Here is a 21419-nt window from a genome sequence, read left to right as displayed (position 1 = left end):
AAGCTTATGGGACATGTGCCCCCAACTGATTTTCATTTTTCCTTAGATAATTATAAAGCCTAAAACGCCCTCAACTCTAAAATTAATCAATGGAAAAAAAAAATCATGTGCCGTCTACTTGTGTTCCTACATCCCCCACTGTTCACACATCATAAATGCAATAATTCAGTTTCGTTTAGTAGTAATCTACTGCTAGAAAAGAAAACTACAGAAGTTGATTTCGAGAGTTTCGTGGAAAACAAGATCGTCATTTTTGTGCTCTTGGTTGTACGAGACAGTATATCTCATGTTAATTTTTTGTTGTGCGGCTTTTCGTGATTTTAGTATATATGTGCATTGGGTCGACTTGTGTGAGCAGTTACGTTGGACTTCGTAGATTTTAAGATTGAATGTTTGGTTGGTACACTCGATATGATAAAATGCGGAGTGACGTCACGAAATTAGCTAGTTCATTCGTTCATTTTCAGATGTGCAAACTCACCTTGATAACCTCTTTTTTTTTTTAACACATACTGCATTTAACTTTAAAGATGGCTCGAGACCCACGGTTAGCCCAAAATAAGGTCCAATAACAAAGAGGATGCAAGAGACTGTTTAACCAAACAGTCGGCTTCCACATTCAGAGAATGAGAAAAATGATAAAAGTTTGTCTCGATGAAAACAGAGGAGATGTTTTTGATATCTTTGACAATACCAAAGACTTCTGTGATCTGCATGTCGAGAGAGATAACTCTGATGATTATTGCATTGTTAGAGAAACACATGAATTTCTGGAGCCCTAGATTTCCTGCAGAGATTAAAGCCGATCGGAGGGCGAGTGCTTCCGCCATCAAACTTTTTTTTGTAGACATCTACTAAAATAGACTTTTTAATATTTTCATATATTCTTGTCAAGCTTTTTTTTTATAATTTTGCTTTAATATATTTAGATCTCGCTATTTTGATTATTGCAATATTTTCTCAAGTTCTATTTTAAGGGTACACTCAAAAGTAACAAGATATAACGACTTTGGTGCCGTATAAAAGAAAGAAAGATTTCGTTGCAATTATTAAAATAATACTCAAAGAAATATGAAGCCTGATAGACTAATAATGTAACGCCCCGACCCGCCAACGGCTAATGGGCCACCCACCCCCGCTCTCTCGTCTCGTGGGCTCCATCCCATCCGACGGTTGGTCGTTAATTTTTCTAAGGCTCGAAATCATTGTTTACTGACCCTACAATCACCACCCGACCTTTCCCCGTGTTTTGGCCTCACTTACACGGTATCGCGAATCACTTCCCGATAGGTCACCCATCCTTTCACTACTCCAACCCAAGCACGCTTAACTTTGGAGTTCTAAACGGAGGTGTGACGGAAAAGGTAAGTCAACTTTGGTGACATAGGTAGCCAAATCAATTATCTTAAGCCTTTTCACATATCACAACTCGAGATGTTACAATTCACCCCTTCTCAAAGAACGCAACGTCCTCGTTGTGCCCCACGACAGGTCTCAAGACGCTTCTCAGGTCAGAACTGAGACGGCTAACCAGCTCTGATACCACTTGTAACGCTCCGACCCGCCAACGGCTAATGAGCCACCCACGCCCGCTCTCTCGGCCCGTGGGCCCCATCCCATCCGACGGTTGGTCGTTAATTTTTCTAAGGCTCGAAATCATTGTTTACTGACCCTACAATCACCACCCGACCTTTCCCCGTGTTTTGGCCTCACTTACACGGTATCGCGAATCACTTCCCGATAGGTCACCCATCCTTTCACTACTCTAACCCAAACACGCTTAACTTTAGAGTTCTAAACGGAGGTGTGACGGAAAAGTAAGTCAACTTTGGTGACATAGGTAGCCAAATCAATTATCTTAAGCCTTTTCAAATAATATCGACATTATTAGAGGTTCGAGCCGTTTGACTTTGACACAAGGTTAATCAAACAAAGTAGTCAGCCTGTTTCCTTCATTTTATGTCGACATTCTCACGACATAACCTAGAGGTGAAAAGAGTAATAGCTTTAATAATATTAAAATAATTCACGAGGAAAACAGTTTTAAAGTAACACGTAGTTGTGTTACAGAAAAAGTAAATGTAGCATGTCTCTACGTAGTCTCTCTCGCTTTTAACACCAAAATGTATTTGCTTTAAAGTAGCTCTCAACAATTTGCAGTTTTGTACAACGTCCGAAATATTTGATTTTTGGTAGTGTTCTTCGGTCTGATGAGTGGCATTGTCTTTCTAGAAAAGGAAAGGTATGTTTTTGGTTGTTCAGATGTTACTTATACGGATATTCAGTCCTAGAAAATTATTAGATATAAAATAATCTAACATAAAAGTTAAGAATAATTTGTACATTGAACGAATTTCTCTTTTTTCTTCTAAATTTTTAACAGATTTTTAGTTGGTTTTAACACGATTCATATGAGCCATTGCCAGTTGGTCATGATGAACCAATGATTGCGGATAATTGGCATTCTTTTATGTTTAAACTGGGGTCAGTAAAAAGACAGAGAAATAGCTTTGCACCAGGGCCACATCTTGATGCCTAATGTGACTTATCTTGATGTCCAAAGTCATAAAGTGACTCATCCAGTAAGTTTCTCTATTTTATTTTTCATTATTTGTTCGATTTGATCTGATTTTTTTTTTTGATATTTTGATATCCATAAGTTTTCAAAACAACAAATATTAAAAATCAATATTAGTTAAAAACAAAATAAATCACAAATACAAAAAACTTTAGACTATGATATACGATCGGGTCAGGCTTATATATATATAATTTTTTGATGACCCTAGTATCCGGAGCTTCGAGAGGATCCGACTAACGCAAATGACCGTTCACCGGAGTTTAGCCGAAAAGCTCGCCGAAATATCCAGGAGAGCTAGTGATCACTCCATTGTATATATAATTTTATATAATGATTATATAACATATAATTTTATTAATCTTATTTATAAAATTACTTATAAAAGTATTAAACTAAGAAATGAATATTAAATCTTTATAAGATTACAGTTATCTAAAATATTATGTTTTATTAAAAAAAATAAAAAAAAATTATGGAACATATAATTTCACAAATATTTTTTTTGTTTTATATTATGTAAAATTAATTTTTTGAAAACAATCTCATATAGTTTTTTCTAAGTTTTATCGGTATTAAACAAAAGGGATAAAATAACCGTCAATATCTGTAAATATTCGAAATATCTGTAACTTTTTAGATATTCAAAAAACTGAATATCCGTATTTTTTGGAACAAGATAAATAAAAAAATCAAATATCTGTTAACTACAAAGTAATCATAAATACTGAAAATTATGATACTATACGTTATGTGCTCACCCAAAACCATATATTCTGTTAAAGACAATTAAAAGTATTAACAGAATTCTCATGGTACATTTATTTTCATTCGTTTTTATCATTTGCTTGTATAACTATACAAAAATTTTGGTCACAAAAACTAAACCACGAAAAGATTAACCATATATAAGTGACAACAAACTATTTCATTAGGAAACTAAAAGATGGATCCTAAAAGTATAAATTAACATCATATAAAGACAAAAGGTATATAAAGATATATCATATATATAACAAGTTTTAAATAAAATAAGTTTCTTCGCGTTCCAAAAAAATAAAAATAAAACAAGTCTTCCATTAGAATATTATATATATACACATTTTGAGATACAGACTCTCCACCATGATATATTGACCGCTCTTTTTATTAATTCAGCAATTTCTTCTCGCAATTATCGAGGGACACAACTCAAAACTTTAGCAAAGCCCTAGTTGTTACGATGAGAATCACAAAGAACGTCAAGATCTTACTCTTCTTTTCCTTCATCTCTCTCCTCCTCATCGCCGTATCAGCTGGTGAATCTAAGTGCGAGTGTTTACACGAAGAAGACGAAGGAAACAAAGCCGGAGCCACGAAATACAAGATCGCCGCCATACCTTCCGTTCTCGTGGCCGGAGTTATCGGCGTTCTCTTACCGTTGCTAGGAAACTTCTTTCCGTCGTTAAAACCGGAGACGAACTTCTTCTTCGTGACAAAAGCCTTCGCCGCAGGAGTAATCCTGGCCACGGGGTTTATGCACGTGCTGCCTGAAGGCTACGAGAAGCTTACTGACCCTTGTCTGAAAGGAGAAGCTTGGGGGAGTTTCCGTTCACTGGGTTCATTGCGATGGTCGCAGCTATTTTAACTCTCTCCGTTGACTCTTTTGCCACGTCATATTTTCATAGACTGCATAATAAGACGTCTAAGAAGATCGGTGACGGTGAAGAACAAATTGGTGGTGGTGGCGGTGGCGGTGGCGGTGGTGGAGATGAGCTCGGGTTGCACGTGCATGCTCATGGTCACGCGCACGGAATTGTCGGTGTGGATTCTGGTGATTCCGAGGTTCAGCTTCACCGTACTCGAGTTGTGGCCCAGGTAAATTAAATAGTTTTATCCTATTTTCGGTATTAATTTTCGTTATTGATGGACGAAAGTTCGAGCTTGGATTTTTAGAAAAAGAAGATTGATTATTCTTCGATTATCTTTTAGTATACATGAAGATGGAAATATAATATATATATATATATATATATATATATTATAGTATGTTCTTTAAATCTTAATGCTTAGTTTGACTGCTAAGATAAAGCCAAGAGAAATCAACTCTTGCTCTTAATATAGTACCTAATTGATTCCAGAAAATAACTTTTAACTACAGTATTGTACCTTTAATCTATTCTATTAAAATAAGGGTCAAGTCAACTAAACCTGAAATTTGATAAAGATAATAATATGCAATCTTTTCCTGTGTATGAAACTTAGCATAAAACAATGATATACAAGGGTCCATATGAAGCCACATGCGTTTGCTTCCCTTTTCCAACTCTTTACGTAATTCTCGCAAGGAGATTCCAAAGATTCCTAGCTTTTTTAATGTCTCATGTAGCTGAGTTTGTTTTGATGTGAAAGTGAAGCTAATTATCATTATCTACAAAAAAAATACAATAGGTGTTGGAGGTGGGAATAATAGTACACTCAGTGGTGATAGGAATATCACTGGGAGCATCACAGAGTCCAGATACTGCCAAAGCTCTCTTTGCTGCTTTAATGTTTCATCAATGCTTCGAAGGTCTTGGCCTTGGTGGTTGCATCGCTCAGGTACCTATACTCCCGTCCTCGTTTTTTCTTCTCCATAATTTGTTTTCTTTCTAGATAAAACATGCATTAAGATAAGTTTCAAGGAAAAAAAACATACATTAAGATCAGTATATCGTAAGTGTATAATATTTTTTACCGTTTACGCTTTGCGGTAAAGTGTATAATATTTAAAAAGGTATAATATTCCATTGGTATTTTTTTTTTGGTAATTGGCAGTATTCATTGAACTTATCGTTGATTTTTCTCTTATTGTGTGTCGTCTTTGCGGCTTCTTTGACTCTTCCCCACTTGCGAGAATTTCAAAAGTGACTAGTGACTGCTTTTTTCAACTCTTTTTTTTTGGTAAATTTTTTTTTCAACTCTTTGTTACACACATATTTGTCATAAAATTTATATTTATTTGATTTATTGTTGTTCACACTTTAGACATGATTGAATACATCTACTAGCTAACTTACATATATATATATATACTGCAGGGAAAATTTAATTGTATGTCGATAACAATAATGTCGATATTTTTTTCTGTAACGACACCAATCGGAATAGCAGTTGGAATGGGAATAGCAAGCTCTTATAATGAGTCGAGCCAGACGGCTCTGATCGTTCAAGGAGTGCTCAACGCTGCATCAGCAGGGATCCTCATCTATATGTCTCTCGTTGATTTTCTCGCAGCTGATTTTATGCACCCTAAGATGCAATCTAACACTGGGCTTCGAATTATGGCCCATATCTCTCTTCTTATCGGTGCTGGAATTATGTCACTCTTAGCTAAATGGGCTTAAAATTAGCAAAAAAAGAAAAGAAAACATTACACTTATAGTTTATTGTTTGTTAATACGAGATGTTTCCTAATATATAGAGATTTAGAATGTTTTATAGTGCTAAAAATGCTGTTTATAGTGTTAAAGTATATTTGTAAACAAATTTTCAGGTGTAGTCTGTTAGTTAAAAAGATAGTGTAATAAAGTGTATTAATAAAATGTATGATAACCTTTTTGTTTTAATAGGGAAAACTTCTTAGAATTTTTTTGTTTTTCTTGATAATAATGTTAAAGTTTATATGAAAATTTCACTCCATTTTTGGTCTAAAATAAACTTTTAATTGAAAACGAAAGTATATATCTTTAACATGATAAAAATAATCAGATTTAATGGAGTTAACAATTCTTCAAAGTTCAAACCTTATAATAACTGACAGCTAGCTGATTAGTTAGATCAAAAAGATCAGATGAAATCTATACTATTATTTGAGAAGTAAATTTGCTTACTTGTCATATTTTCAATATTTTTAGGTAATTCTGTTTGTTTGTCATTTTTTTATTAGGTTTTACCTATATCGTTGATTAATTATTTGTTTTAGCTAAATCACTAATTTATTAATTTAAAAATACCTTACTAAATCTATATATATTAAAACGAAAATTATTTTAATAATACTAAATTTATATGTTATATTAAAATTTAGCTAATTTTTCTTATTTATCATATTTTATTAGATTTTAGACTATTAGTTAGGTTATTGATATATTATTAGTTTCTAACTGATTTGTTAATTTAAACAATACCAATTTAAAAAGTAAATTTGCTGATTTATCACATTTTCCATCTTTTAAGGTAATTATGTTTATTTGTCATGTTTTTAAGTAAATTTGCTGATTTGTCATATTCTCCATCTTTTAGGTAATTCTGCTTATTTGTCATGTTTTTATTAGGTTTTACCTATATTGTTGATTAATTATTTATTTTTAGCTAAATCACTAATTTATTAATTTAAAAATACCCTTATTGAATCTTATATATATTAAAACGAAATTTATTTTAATAATATTAAATTTATATGTTATATTAAAATTTAGCTAATTTTCTTATTTATCATATTTTATTAGATTTTAGACTATTAGTTAAGTTATTGATTTATTATTAGTTTCTAACTGATTTTTTAATTTAAACAATACCAATTTAAGAAGTAAATTTGCTGATTTATCACATTCTCCATTTTTAGGTAATTCTGTTTATTTATCATGTTTATTAGAATTTAGCTAAATCATTGATTAATTATTTGTTTTTAGCTAAATCACTAATTTATTAATTTAAAATTACCCTTACTGAATCTTATATATATTAAACGAAATTTATTTTAATAATATTAAATTTCTATGTTATATTAAATTTAGCTAATTTTTCTTATTTATCATATTTTTATTAGGTTTTAGACTTTTAACTAGGTTATTGATTTATTATTAGTTTCTAAATGATTTGTTAATTTTTTAATTTGAACAATACTCTTAATGAATTTTATATATAATTAAAAATGAATTTTACTTTAATCATATAAAATGTCTATGTTATATTAAATATTGAATAATTGATTCTAAAATCATATTATAAAATTATCAGAAATTTAAAAAATAAGATAATTCTTATATATATATATATTGTGTTTCTATCTGAAAACAACGTTTTTATTATAGAAGTTAAAGAAATTAAGATATAAAAAAATTATAATTAAATATTAGTCAAGAAAAAAACGTTTATATAAAAATATTTTGTAAACTATTTCTAAGATATGAACGTTTGAAAAAAACTAACACAACAATAAATATATATTTTGATAACAAAATCATTTGACATATATAAATACTTTGATGTTTGATTTAACCATTCAGAACATAAATAATAACTTAATATTCTGGTTTCAGACTAATAAATATTGATAAGATGATTATGTCTGCAAGTGCGGACAAAACACCTAGGTACATATACAGCGAAAACGTTAGCTAATCTAATCTATTAATTTAGGGATTATCTACTATTTGAAGTTCTCATTTAAATATTGGACTCTTTCATAGTTGATGCTAGAATATATCATGCCTCCTATACAATGCAACCTATCAACTTAAATTAAACCAAATCTTAACCAACATAGATTAGTTAAACCTAACCAGTAACATTTTTATAATATTTTTGGTTAATTTCTTAATATAATTAGATCATATAAAACTGAACCACTTTTAAATAACGAGTTCCATATCATTCCAAACATAAGATAAAAAATATCCGATTTATTTACAACGTAAGCATACAAAGACCGTCTATTCTTATGCTCATTGATCTTCCAAAAACCAAATAATTGTGGCATAGACCAACATAAGCTCATGTTCGTATCACTAACTTTACTTCCATATATTTACTTTTCACCTACATCATATCACAACATACACAGTTATGCAAGAACATGATTTTTTTTTGTTCAAACAACCAAATAATGGTGGCATATGGTTAGTAGATTTTTTAAATATATTTTTATATATTACATTTTACGAGACTATGTGTATAAGTTTTTTTTTGAAAAAGAACATAACTATGTGTATAAGTTAAAAGGTAAAAAGTGTGACAAGTCAAATTATTATACTAAAAATGAAAGAAGATTAAATACAAACTAATAACAAATACAACACAAATAATAACACTATTAAATTCTATATATCTAATCTATTAATTTAGGGATTATCTACTATTGAAGTTCTCATTTAAATTTTGGACTCTTTCATAGTTGGTGCTAGAATATATCATGCCTCCTATACAATGCAACCTACCAACTTAAATTAAACCAAATCTTAACCAACATAGATTAGTTAAACCTAACCAGTAACACTTTATAATATTTTTGGTTAATCTCTTAATATAATTAGATCATATAAAATTGAACCACTCTTAAATAACGAGTTCCATATCATTCCAAACATAAGAGAAAAAATATCCGATTTATTTACAACGTAAGCATACAAAGACCGTCTATGCTTATGCTCATTGATCTTCCAAAAACCAAATAATTGTGGCATAGACCAACATAGGCTCATGTTCGTATCACTAACTTTACTTCCATATATTTACTTTTCACCTACATCATATCACAACATACGCAGTTATGCAAGAACATGATTTTTTTTTTGTTCAAACAACCAAATAATGGTGGCATATGGTCAGTAGATTTTTTAAATATGTTTTTTTATATATTACATTTTACGAGACTATGTGTATAAGTTTTTTTTTTGAAAAAGAGCATAACTATGTGTATAAATTAAAAAGTAAAAGTGTGACAAGGCAAATTATTATACTAAAAATGAAAGAAGATTAAATACAAACTAATAACAAGTACAACACAAATTATAACACTATTAAATTCTATATATATTTAATAAATATTATATATGTCTAATATGTATATATATATATATATAAATGTTACACAAAATATATATAATATTATATACACATATTATATATACCATATATTATTAATTGAAATTTGACAAATCAATTTCCGCCCTTTAGGACGGGTCCTAATCTAGTTCAGAATTAAAGAAAAGTAAACGAGGGGGAAATGTTGCAGCTATCAAAAATATTTGGATTCAAAAATATTTATACTATACAAAGCTAAATATTCTAGTGACCGAAACATCAATATCACGATGGTAAATTCAGAAAGAGATCATTATCTTTTATTTGCAATGGATAAAGTCGAAAAAAAACGATATCTTTTCGTTTAGACTTTTATGGAAATGAATAGAAATGAAGGAAATATAATCTTTCACATAAAAGTTTATATTTTCATTATATGTGTCATTTTCTCCATCGTCAAATCAAGATGATTAAAATGTTATTCTCTCTAATTCGCCAGTGTTATCGCTCACCTCCAACAGATGGAGACGACTCATCCTCCACAGCGATAGATCCGCATGCACGTAAGACGACTATCTCTCGAAGTGTGTATCGCGCGCCGCTTTCTCCTAGGAGGAAGATGATCGCTAGAAAGCGGCGGTGGCGGCCGTCTCTATCTGTCATTTTAGAGGATGCATCCACCGTCTTAGCCGGAGAGAATAGTAACCATCAAAGGACTAATGTCACATTTGGAAAATCTGTTGCCCGAAGAATGACACCGTTCTCACATAGAGAGATGACACTAAAGAGAGCCTGGTAATAAAATTACTGTTTGATTTTATATTGGTTAACCGTTTCTCGTTGCATCAAAATAAATATCTCTCGACTGTTTAGCGTTTATTATAAAAGTTTACCACCAATGTTACTTTCACAATAAATTACAAAGTTGTCAATTATTTGTATATTTATTTATCAAGGAACAGGAGAAACACTATTTTTGTTTGAATGCAGGAGAAACACTACAACATATCGTATATCATCGCCGGGATTTGCTCCTTCTCCGTTCATGTATTGAAGTGTGTTGTCCTTTCCTCACGAGTTTTTCTCATTGTCAAAGATTATATATTTGTTTTTGATAATATAGATTATAGAAAGCGCAGAGGTTGGCTTAATAGCCCATACCCAAATAACTAAATGACAATCAAAATAGGAATCAAACTTGAATTACAATGTCAAGCCCATATGTCAAAGATTTGTGTGTGGCTGGCTATGAATAAATATGTCAGTCTACAAATACGAATAAACCAATCTCGGCAATTGGAAAACTGCAAAAGTTGATGATCTTTTTCTTACCCTTCAAACATAAATTGATAACTAGGCATACATCTAGGCTCATTCTTGCTAGTTTCTCAACCATGTTCTTATTGTTTTTGTATGATAAGTCCGAAATGAATGTATGGGAACTAATATTATAGTAATCAACATCAGATCCACATAATCTAACCACTAAAAACCACTCATAAAATACATCAATATAATATCATGGTTGTCGTAGTGAGAATTTTATTTAATAGAAAATCAAAATAGATTGTAAGCATCTTCAGTTAATTAAAATGACTTGCTGCAATTTCCACACCCCCTAAGCAACATCATGCACTTCCTAAATTCACTCTCAATCAAAATGTATAGTTAAATACTACCAAGTACCAATTCCAACAAACCAAGGTGGAAATTAACAAACCTGATAGTGTAGTTGCAGGGGCTGTCTCAGTACATCTGATGCTTAGAAAGAACGGCATTGTCTCAGTGCATTTGATCCATTGTTATCTCTGAATGCACCATTTCACTTATATTGTAATGTTTCCGAACATGATCCATTGCCTTCTTGAAAATTGTATAATAGAAATTTGTATTATATGAATTATAATCTAAAAGTTATTGAATTTCAAAAAGTTGGAAATGCTTTTAACTTATAAACACAAATGATCAAATATAATTGCGGGGCAGAATCTGAGATTACGGAGGTTTGAAACATTTTTTTAAAAAATTATTATAATTTGTTTTTCATGATTTTGGGGTTTTTAATGTCCAAATGAAAAACCTCTAAAATTTTTGGGGACCAAGACTAATGTTTCAACCAGCTGTGTCTCAGATTTGGTTCTGTATCATTGTGAATTTTATTATTTTCAACGGGTCTGTCAGTCTTACTAGTGAAGACATATCTATCTTATTAAATCAGGAACATTACAACTTCTTCTATATAGATTTTAAAAGTGGACCTCATATATTTAAATTAAAAGTCTCATCCTTATATATAATACATACCATAGTCTAACTTTGCATTGATGTATTTCTTTAAATACAATTCTCTTGTTTGTCCATATTCCATATATGGTTTTTACATTTATTACATGATAATTTAAATAAGATAAATACTAAAAATACTAAAAATATTAATCGTACTAGAATTACCTTATACAATTCATTTTAAATTGATCAGTATATTTTCATTGGCCATATTGATTTTATTAGTACGAATAACATTAAGTAGATAAATCATATACACATACATAAAGATATGACTATTCATTAACTACGTTTGTCCTAATCTACTATCTAAAACAAATAACACATAGCTTTATATATTGTATAGAATATAGTAATATTGTATAGTATTATACTTAGACAATAATACTAAAAACAAACCAAACTGAAATATAATATATATCGAAAATGTTTTGAACCATTACGCACAAAATATATTAGACCTCAGATAAAATTCACTTTGAAATTATGTAATAATTATTTTAAAAAATTAAACTTCATAATGTACAAAAATACATAAGTTATATATCAAATTTTGTGTTACAATAAAAAGACACAACTCGCGCTTGCAAAATGTTATTTTTACATACGAAAGACAGTTTTGATATTGTTCTTTAAACACAAAATTGAATTATACAAACTCGATACTATATAAAACTAAACAATATAGAATACATTTTAAAAATAAAACCCGTGCGGGTGCACATGGCCTTTGCGAAAATCGTAGAGATGTTTATATAATATATAAATATATTATGTTACACATGTTTTCATAATATCCCAATGTAAGTTTTGTATGATAAATGTTGAAAATTAGGGGTGGGCAATCGGGTGACCAATCGGGTTCGGTTCGGTTCTAATCGGGTTTCGGGTTTTCGGGTTTAGGAAAATCAACCCCATTCGGGTATTGTTAAAGTTCGGTTCGGTCTCGGTTCAGGTTTTGTCGGGTTCGGATCGGATTTGGTAACACATCCTAAACCCGGTAGAACCCGTTTAATATTCGGGTTTCGGTTTTAAACCGGGTTTCGGGTATCCAAATACCTATATGATACCAGAAAGTACTAATAAAACCTGTTATAATCTTGACAATGCATATGTGATACGTCTCTGTTTACCTTATAATGTCTATGTTTCTTTTACAATGCTTACAAACGTGAATGAATATAAAAATAACAATGAAGTAACAAAATGAAAGCAAATCTCTTAATCTTTATTAAAATTCAACGTAGTGCATAAGCAACAAAGATAAAAAAACCAACACCAAAACCTTAAAAGCAATTGTCAAAGCTCAGAGAATGCATATCTCAAATGAAAAAGAAATAAAAACCAACATGGAAATGAAACAAAACGATCTTCAGCAGCTTCAGTCTTCGAGTCTCACCTTCTCAAACTCTGCAAAGCATCAAAGATCATCAAAGGCATAGTTAAAACGTGGACAAACTTGTGAAATGTTAAAAGTACTAAGTCTGAAAGTTAAGTGTACCTTTCTCAAAGACCAAAGATCGTCAGCAGCTTCAGTCTTCAAGACCAATGAACGGTTGAAACTTTCTAAAACAGAACAATCATATACAAAAAAGAGTTGACAATTATCAAAGAGCCTCATTCAAACAACGAACAAAAACAGAACAGCCTTAAGGCCGTATGTAATCGTTACGAGCAAAACAGTTGATAATTGTCAAGTTGATCAAAAACAAAACACTTGATAATTGCCATGGACAAAAACAGAACATACATAAGATAAGTATGTATGTTCTTGTCTGACAATTTAAAAGAGAAAACCGATATACTTGAAATACAAAGCCACTTACGAAACCGAAACAAAAGAAGTTTGATCGACTTCTTTCTCCATCTCATAGGCTTATATAAGAAACGATATTCTAGGGTTCACGACTTGCAGAAAGTAGATTCGAAGAAGATTGGATTAAGAAACGATTTCGGGTATCGGGATTTAGGGAGAACAAGATTTTTCGAGAGAAAAAGTTGAGATCTTTAGAATATTTTGGATATCAAATCTCTAATCGAAAGAGGGGAAATGGGGAAAGTAGTGTCTTAGGGTTATTTGGTCGGGTATACTCAAAACCCGAATGGATCCCGGGTTTTAACCCGAACCGGTCCAAACCCCATTATACCAAAAATTCAGCCCCAATCGGTTTTCTGACAAGATCCGAACCCGATCCGACCCGGTTTTATCGGTGTGGGTTCGGTTCGGGTTATCGGGTCCGGATTATATGCCCACCCCTATTGAAAATACAAAATATATAGCACTATATATTTTAAATAATATATAAAAAATCAACTTTAAGTTATCATAAAATTTAAAAATCAAATTTAGTAATTAAACACATTGCTTATTTAAACACAATAGTACACATTGTTATTTATCAAAATTTTATATTAATACACATTACAATCATGTGTAACATTTAGTACAAACAAAGATAAAAAAAAAATTGTTCCCGCTCGGTCGAGCGGGTCATGATCTAGTTTTGATATTAAAGTCCATATATATATTTTCTTTGGAACTGAAGTCAATGATTTTACAAAATAATCAAATTATGTGTCATGGTTTTCATACCAAACGCTATTGCAGTAAGTCATTTTATACTTATAATAACATATGCACTTTAGTAAAGTATCTACAGTTTTAGTTACAAATTAATTTAGTGATTATTGTTAATTCATATGCATTTTGTATTAAAATATTTGTATTAATTCTATGTTTAAAATACATGCCATATCTTTTTGAAAAGACTTAAATATTATCAATTGTAATTAGTCAATATATGATTCTGGATTGCTTTTGTATAATCCTATATCTCACAACTTATGTTTAGTAAATGTTATTTTTTTAGTTTCTCCTACTTTATCATATTTGGTTATGTAACAATTGGTTTTACTTATAAGACTATCTCTAATTGTTACCTATATTTTTTTACTCTAAAAAATATTCTAAAACTAGAGAAGGTTTTGTTCCAATAATGACCTTTATTTTCTACTCTAAAAAAGAATAATCCAACTATATCATTTTATTTTTTAATTTATTACATAATTCTTAACTTTTAAAATTTTAAAATTTGCCCATTCATTTTATTTATATAAATAACTACCACAATTATACTATTTATACAACTAAATGATTATTTTAAATTAGTTTTATTACAATACATATTTATAAAAACGATTTAGTAAACACAATAATTGAGCGTGTAAAGTTATACTATATAATTTTATTTTGGCCAAAAATGAGGATTCATTTTGTAAAGATAAATTTCACTCTAAAAATAGAACAAAGGAACAATGTTATTTAATATTTAGCGTATTACTGTTTATCCATTTATATTTAGTGTAAGATATTACACACTATTAAAGTATTTGTACTTTATATTTGGTGTTTAGAGAAAAATTTAATATATTATTGAAGATGCTCTAAAATCTAAAGACACAAGACATATATATAGACATATCTTATAGCTTTATATAACCACACGTCATAATTTTTTTTTTTATCAAATCCACACTTCATAATATATACTGTGAAACATATCATATTTTTTTAACGCTGATTTATTATAATATTACAATTATAAAAAAGATTCCATAGATGATTCGACAACCGACAATGCTACTGAAGATCTAAGTCTAACTGCATCATCTAATCAGTCTTATAAAAATTGCATCATGTCGAAGATCTCTTGGAAGACCATCTCCAAAAATACTATCTATTTTAAAGTTTACAAAATTCTATATTTAATGTTTTGTTCTTCTACAAAAGCAAACTTCAAACTTAACATCAAAATTATTTGTATTTTATCTTATGGTCCTTAAATTTGTAATAGTTATAAATTCATAAAAAATTATAAATACCAAACACACATATAAAAATATTACAACAATATTAATTAGTAGAATCTTATACTAAAATATAAAATTATAAATAGACATACATAATTGAATATTAAAATATAAGAAAATATCACACTCTTGTTTTGTAATTAAATTTTAAAATATTGTAAATATTATTTTAATTTTAAAAATATCATAATTTTTTATTATATATTTTTTTAAAAAAATATCATACTACAAACAAATATTAATTTTCTTTTGTAATATTCTTGTTATCTAATTTTAGTTTTAAAATATTATAAATTTTATTTCATTTTATGTGTAGAACTTAAGTAAAATAATTTTAAATATTTTTGAAATATATTTTAAGTATCAAAACGATAAATGAAAAATATTTAAGAAATATAAATTTTATTTGTAATTGAAATGACCAAAATGCAAATACAAAAATGAAACTTCGAATATGAAATTTTGAATAGTAAAACTTCAAATATTGTAGTCAATAAAAAAATTGTAGTTTTAGAGTTATTTTTAGAGAGTAAAAAACTTTATATTTGAAGTTATAGAATTTATTTTGAAGATTCTCTAAGCATTTTTTCGTTATTTATATAATTCTTTAATAAATTGCATAGTGTGGAATTAAAACCCCAACCTGAACATAGAAACCTTTAAACCATAACATATAATACTTCCACAAAACATATTATATTTCAATTGTAATTAAATATTGTAGCCAATAAAAAAGATTGTAATAACGATTTACTAAAATACGTTGGTTTAAAGTCCTTTCGTGTTCCAATTAATAGATCATCAATCTTATGGTTTTCATTAGTAATGGAAATATATACATTTTGTTGTATTTTAGGTGAGAACTTACATATAAGTAAGTGTATTTTTATATTAATAATATTGTTTATATTAATAATATGTGTATTGTGAAGATACCAAGAATTCCTGATATCTGTAGTTCTATTGGCAAAGTTTTCTTCCTTGAAAATAGAAGTATTAGATTCGAATCTCAGTAAATATAAAAAAAAAAGATTTAATAACCTGGCTCTTATCTATGGTTTAAAGAAAGTTGACCCAAAACTTATAGAATATAAAAAAAGATAATCATTACTTAATTTTTTTTGGTAAAATAATCATTCATTACTTAATTTGATATTATCTTTTAACACATTTTTATTTGACTACTAATGCAGATAGGAGTGAACATATTTACTCACCCAGTCATCTTCCACGTAAGCTAAGATCTAATCCAAACTCTAGCCTTTATATATTTATCCATTTTACTCAGAAGACGGAGTACCATGCTGGCTCCCTTCACACAATACCATCAACTTCAACAATAATCCGATCTTTTCAAAGTGAAGATTGAAGTTAAAACTTCAATACAATAAAAATGGGAAAGGGGGGAAAGGGGGGAAAGAGTGGATGCTTTAGTGTTACAATAGTTCTTTGTATACTTGTGATCGTGGGATTAGATTTCGTCGCTGGTATCGTGGCAAAGCAAGCCGAAGTCGCCCAAGATGAGGTATATATATATACCATAGTAAACAATTGATGATAATGTCATATGACGATGATGGGTTCATTTATGTTATGCCCATGATGCAGGTGAAACACGTGAAGTTATGGATACTCGAGTGTAAAGCTCCAAGCCAAAAAGCTTTCATGTTAGGGATAATAGCATTAGGTTGTTTGCTAGTAGCTCATATCATCGCCATTATTATAGGATGCAGCATCTCCAATATGGTCAAAGTACTCGTCGTACCTAAGCTCTCTGCATACCTCAACATGGCCTGTCTTTCTCTCACTTGGTAACTAAAAATTTAATACTGTAGAAATAAAAATAGATGTCATAATCATCACATAAATTGTTTTAAAATTTAAATTTTGCGAGCATATACAATACACTAACATTTGTTATATATAATACATATACAGTATTACTTAAATTTTTGTTATGAAACTGACACTGGGTGGTGGGGTGTCTATGGATTGGATGATGGTGGAGAGCAGGATCGTAGCAATTTTAGGAGCGGGGCTACTTACGTTGGGGATATGGATGAACAGAGAGTCAAGATCAAAATGCGGATTCACAGACAAACATATTTTGTCTTACGGAAGCAAAGTGTGTTTCGCTCATGCCGCTTTCTCTGTCGTTTTGTATGTAACAACTATCGTCTCTAAAAAATGTCCTTTGTGAAATGTTCGTATGCATTTATGCTAATTTGTGAAATGTTCGTATTTTATTTAATAAAATAACGTTATGTGGGGCTGGGAGAGGGAAATGAGATTTATTAATCGAGCATGATATCTTTATCTTTTTCAAATTGTATAAATTGAATACTTTTAAACATGTATGCGCTTGCGGATATAATCATTTTATATTTACTTGCTAATATATGTATTGTTAATTAAGTATTATGATAACTATTGTTTATGCTCTCAATATTTAAACTGGGTATCAAATTATTCATATATGACAAACTTATTAATCAATATATATATATATATATAATATGTTCGTTATCGGGTACATTGTTTTGAAAACATTCATGTATTATAATTTCTTTAAAAAAAATTATACACTTTATTATTATTAATAAATAAATCCTTAAAATCACTTAGTATTATCTTTTTGACTATATAATATTAAGTTTTTATTTGATTAGTATTTAATTATATGTTTATGTTTATTAAATTTTAACATCTTTTAATTAAAAATATCATTTTTGGTAATAACATTATGGTGATGATTAGTTCTACTATGTCTGAAATTTTTATTTGTAGATAAATTGGTTGTATCTCTAAAGTGTTACTGTATAACTTTTTTTTTAGAAAGCTATAGGTTGTAAATATTTTAAATTAAAATATGTGATATATATATATATATATAAAATAATTTATATTAATACTTTTATAAATTATTAAAGTTTATTGTTATTTAAAATGTGAAATGGAAATGATATTTATGTTACTTAGAATATTTCAATAATTTAAAAACCCCCAAAATTTAATTAAAACTTTTATATATGTTTTTATTATGATTATCTAATTTATTTGATATTATAGATAGTTTTCTTAATTTTACAGATTTTGCAGCCTTAAAATGTAAATTTTTGTCTAAAATACATAAGAAAAAGTATGCTTTGTTTTTTGTTGTAGTTTTAAAAATTAAGCTAAAACATTATTGGAAAAATTAATAGAAATTGATGTAGACTTTAACTTTTAAAAAAATAAAACTATATCATGATTGGTAAAGTTTAGTGATTTAAAAATAAATAAAATTAAAGAAAAAAGATAAAATCCAACCAATTGCCCGAAGGTAACATAGATTAACAGAACTAAAGTTGAAGATTTATTTTGCAAGATTTTTATTGAGAGATTTTTTATGATTTATCCTTTAGTTGAGGATTTTAATTACTAGAAATCCCTATTTTATTTAATATAAGATAACCTTATGTGGGACCGGGAGAGGAAAAGGAGTTTATTGATCGAGTGATATCTTTATATTTCTCAAATTGTGTAAATTGAATATTTTTATCCATGTAGGCGCTTGCGGATAATCATTTTATATTTACTTGCTAATATATGTATTACATTTCAAAATTATTATGATTCTCCAAAATTAAAACCGGATATCAAATTATTCATATATGAAATTTTTATTTATCAACATTTATATGTTCTTTATCGTGTTAATTTTGTTTTGAAAACTATCATGTATTATAAAATTTTCAAGTTTTTTAATCCATTTGTTATTATTAATAAATAAATCCTTGAAATAACTTAGTATACATTTAATTACATTTCAATTTGTATTTATGATTCAACGTCTACAATCAATGCCCTAATACCATAAAATACGCTTGGATACATAATCAATGGATGATTATCATATAAATCATGTGGGTTGTTCAGCAAGTAAATCTCTCTCTTAATCCTGGTTGTTTTAGGAAAACACATAAAGCATATCAATTAATATAATTCACGGTTTGCGAGAGGTAATATTCGTTTATCAATTTCAGTAAATACATCTAGCAAATCAGTGCCCTATTTATCGGGTTTGACACATAAATTAAACTTAGTCTACATGTGTAATAATTGAATCAAAATAGTTTATTATATGTTTTTCATCAAAATTCAATATCTCACGATATATATAACATCATATAATCTGATGTATGCATAGCAAAAACTATGTATTACAAATCAAATAGTCAACATTGCACATTATAATATGAACTTGATTCTTATCAAATAAATTAACATCAGGTGTATTGACAAAGATAAAACCTGGATCATCTTTTCAATATTATACATCGGAAAATCCAACCGGAACTGTTTTTTTTTTTAAATATTTTTTTAAATAAACTGAAGTGAGCGTCCGTGTATTAATATATTTAGTTGTATATTATAATTATAGATATGTAATATAAAATATGTAAATATTACGTAATGTCTGAAGTTACAAACATATAAAATCTGTGTTTTCATGGTTATGATCATCCGAAAACACATATAAATATAATGTAACGTTAGAAAATGTATTTGTCACATAGACAGAAGTTGTATGTGAACAATATAGACCCCACAAATATTTTTCATATGTACAATATAATAGACAGCTACCAAATCTCAGTTATTAAATTGATGAGTAAACCGAATGATACACTTTCTATACGTGGTGGAATTGAACATAGAACCTAAAAATGAGCAAACATGAATCGTGTGATAATTCATCAATATTGGTCACATTAATATTGTAGTGACCAATGGCATATGTTGTAATAATTCTAGTTAATAAATGGGTTTTTTAAACAATGTGTGAAAGTGATTGTGAGGCTGCCACCTAAGAAATGACACTCATATAAATCACACATGAATTGAAGGTTAATTTTTTTTTAGTGTTCCTAAAATAATATATAGGGGATATGACTATAAAGTATGGATAATCATTATTTTATTTGATATTCTTTTTACACATTTTTATTTGATTACTAACGTAGATAGGAACGAACAAAATTACTCACTCAGCCATCTTCCACGTAAGATAATCTGGAGTCCAAACTTAGCCTTTATACATTAAATCCATTTTCCTCAAAGATGGAGTACAATACTTGCTCCCTCCGATCTCTAGTCTTCTTGATTTACTCTTTTCTTGTGTGTTTTCAGAGTGAAGATTGAACATAAGACTTGAATGTAATAAAAAAATGGGAGAGGGGAAAAAAGAGGGGAAGAGTGGATGCTTTAGTGTTACAATAGTTCTTTGTATACTTTTGATCGTGGGATTAGATGTTATCGCTGGTTTCGTGGCAATGCAAGCCGAAGTCGCCCAACAAGAGGTACATATATATGTATCTTATATATACCATAGTAAACAAATGATGATAGTTAGGACGATGATGGGTTCACTTATGTTATGCCCATGATGCAGGTGAAACACACGAGGGTATATATGGTTACTCGAGTGTAAATATCCAAGCCAAAAAGCTTTCGTGTTAGGGATAATAGCATTAGGTTGTTTGGTAGCAGCTCATATCATCGCCATTTTTATAGGATGCAGCATCTCCAATATGATCAAAGTACTCGCCGTACCTAAGCTCTGTGCATACATCAACATGGCATGTCTTTCTCTCACTTGGTAACTGAAAATTTAATACTGTAAAAGTAAAAATAAATGTTATAATCGTCACATAAATGGTTTTAAGATTTAAATTTTGCGAGCATATACAATGCATTAACATTTGTTATATATAATACATATCCAGTATTACTTAAATTTTTGTTATGAAATTGACACTGGGTGGTGGGTTGTCTATGGATTGGATGATGGTGGAGAACAGGATCGTAGCAATTTTCGGAGCGGGGGTACTTACGATGGGGATATGGACGAACAGAGAGTCGAGATCAAAACGCGGAT

The 21419-nt window shown here is 29.3% G+C and overlaps 2 protein-coding genes and 2 long non-coding RNA genes across 4 annotated transcripts; 3 read left to right on the top strand and 1 right to left on the bottom strand.

The window, feature by feature from the left end:
- Positions 1-3106: 3106 nt before the first annotated feature.
- Positions 3107-6165, top strand: LOC108839801 (zinc transporter 5). Its single transcript, XM_018612586.2, is given in 4 exon segments — positions 3107-4157; positions 4160-4435; positions 5009-5158; positions 5638-6165. Coding segments are annotated over 4 exon segments (1089 nt in total). The 5' UTR covers positions 3107-3800; the 3' UTR covers positions 5944-6165.
- Positions 6166-12836: 6671 nt separating this feature from the next.
- LOC130497655 (uncharacterized) lies at positions 12837-13705 on the bottom strand. Its single transcript, XR_008936658.1, has 3 exons — positions 13456-13705; positions 13131-13195; positions 12837-13039 (listed from the first exon to the last, which is right to left on the bottom strand). It is a non-coding gene; the product is annotated as an uncharacterized LOC130497655 (long non-coding RNA).
- A 3017-nt stretch (positions 13706-16722) lies between these two features.
- Positions 16723-17798, top strand: LOC130503582 (protein DESIGUAL 4). The gene is made up of 3 exons (XM_056998215.1): positions 16723-17024; positions 17108-17310; positions 17513-17798. Exons 1-3 carry the CDS (start codon positions 16893-16895, stop codon positions 17697-17699), a joined length of 522 nt encoding a protein of 173 aa, XP_056854195.1. The 5' UTR covers positions 16723-16892; the 3' UTR covers positions 17700-17798.
- A 2807-nt stretch (positions 17799-20605) lies between these two features.
- LOC130505148 (uncharacterized) lies at positions 20606-21419 on the top strand. The gene is made up of 3 exons (XR_008941580.1): positions 20606-20841; positions 20934-21140; positions 21343-21419. It is a non-coding gene; the product is annotated as an uncharacterized LOC130505148 (long non-coding RNA).

Source organism: Raphanus sativus, chromosome 1 (genome assembly GCF_000801105.2).
Source record: "Raphanus sativus cultivar WK10039 chromosome 1, ASM80110v3, whole genome shotgun sequence".
Lineage (NCBI taxonomy): Eukaryota > Viridiplantae > Streptophyta > Magnoliopsida > Brassicales > Brassicaceae > Raphanus > Raphanus sativus.
This window is presented reverse-complemented; position numbering and strand designations above follow the sequence as displayed.

Coding starts and splice junctions, on each gene's coding strand:
- LOC130503582 (XM_056998215.1), top strand. CDS start 16,893: ATGGGAAAGGGGGGAAAGGGGGGAAAGAGTGGATGCTTTAGTGTTACA. Junction 17,025..17,107: donor CCGAAGTCGCCCAAGATGAG/GTATATATATAT, acceptor CCCATGATGCAG/GTGAAACACGTGAAGTTATG. Junction 17,311..17,512: donor GCCTGTCTTTCTCTCACTTG/GTAACTAAAAAT, acceptor GGTGGAGAGCAG/GATCGTAGCAATTTTAGGAG.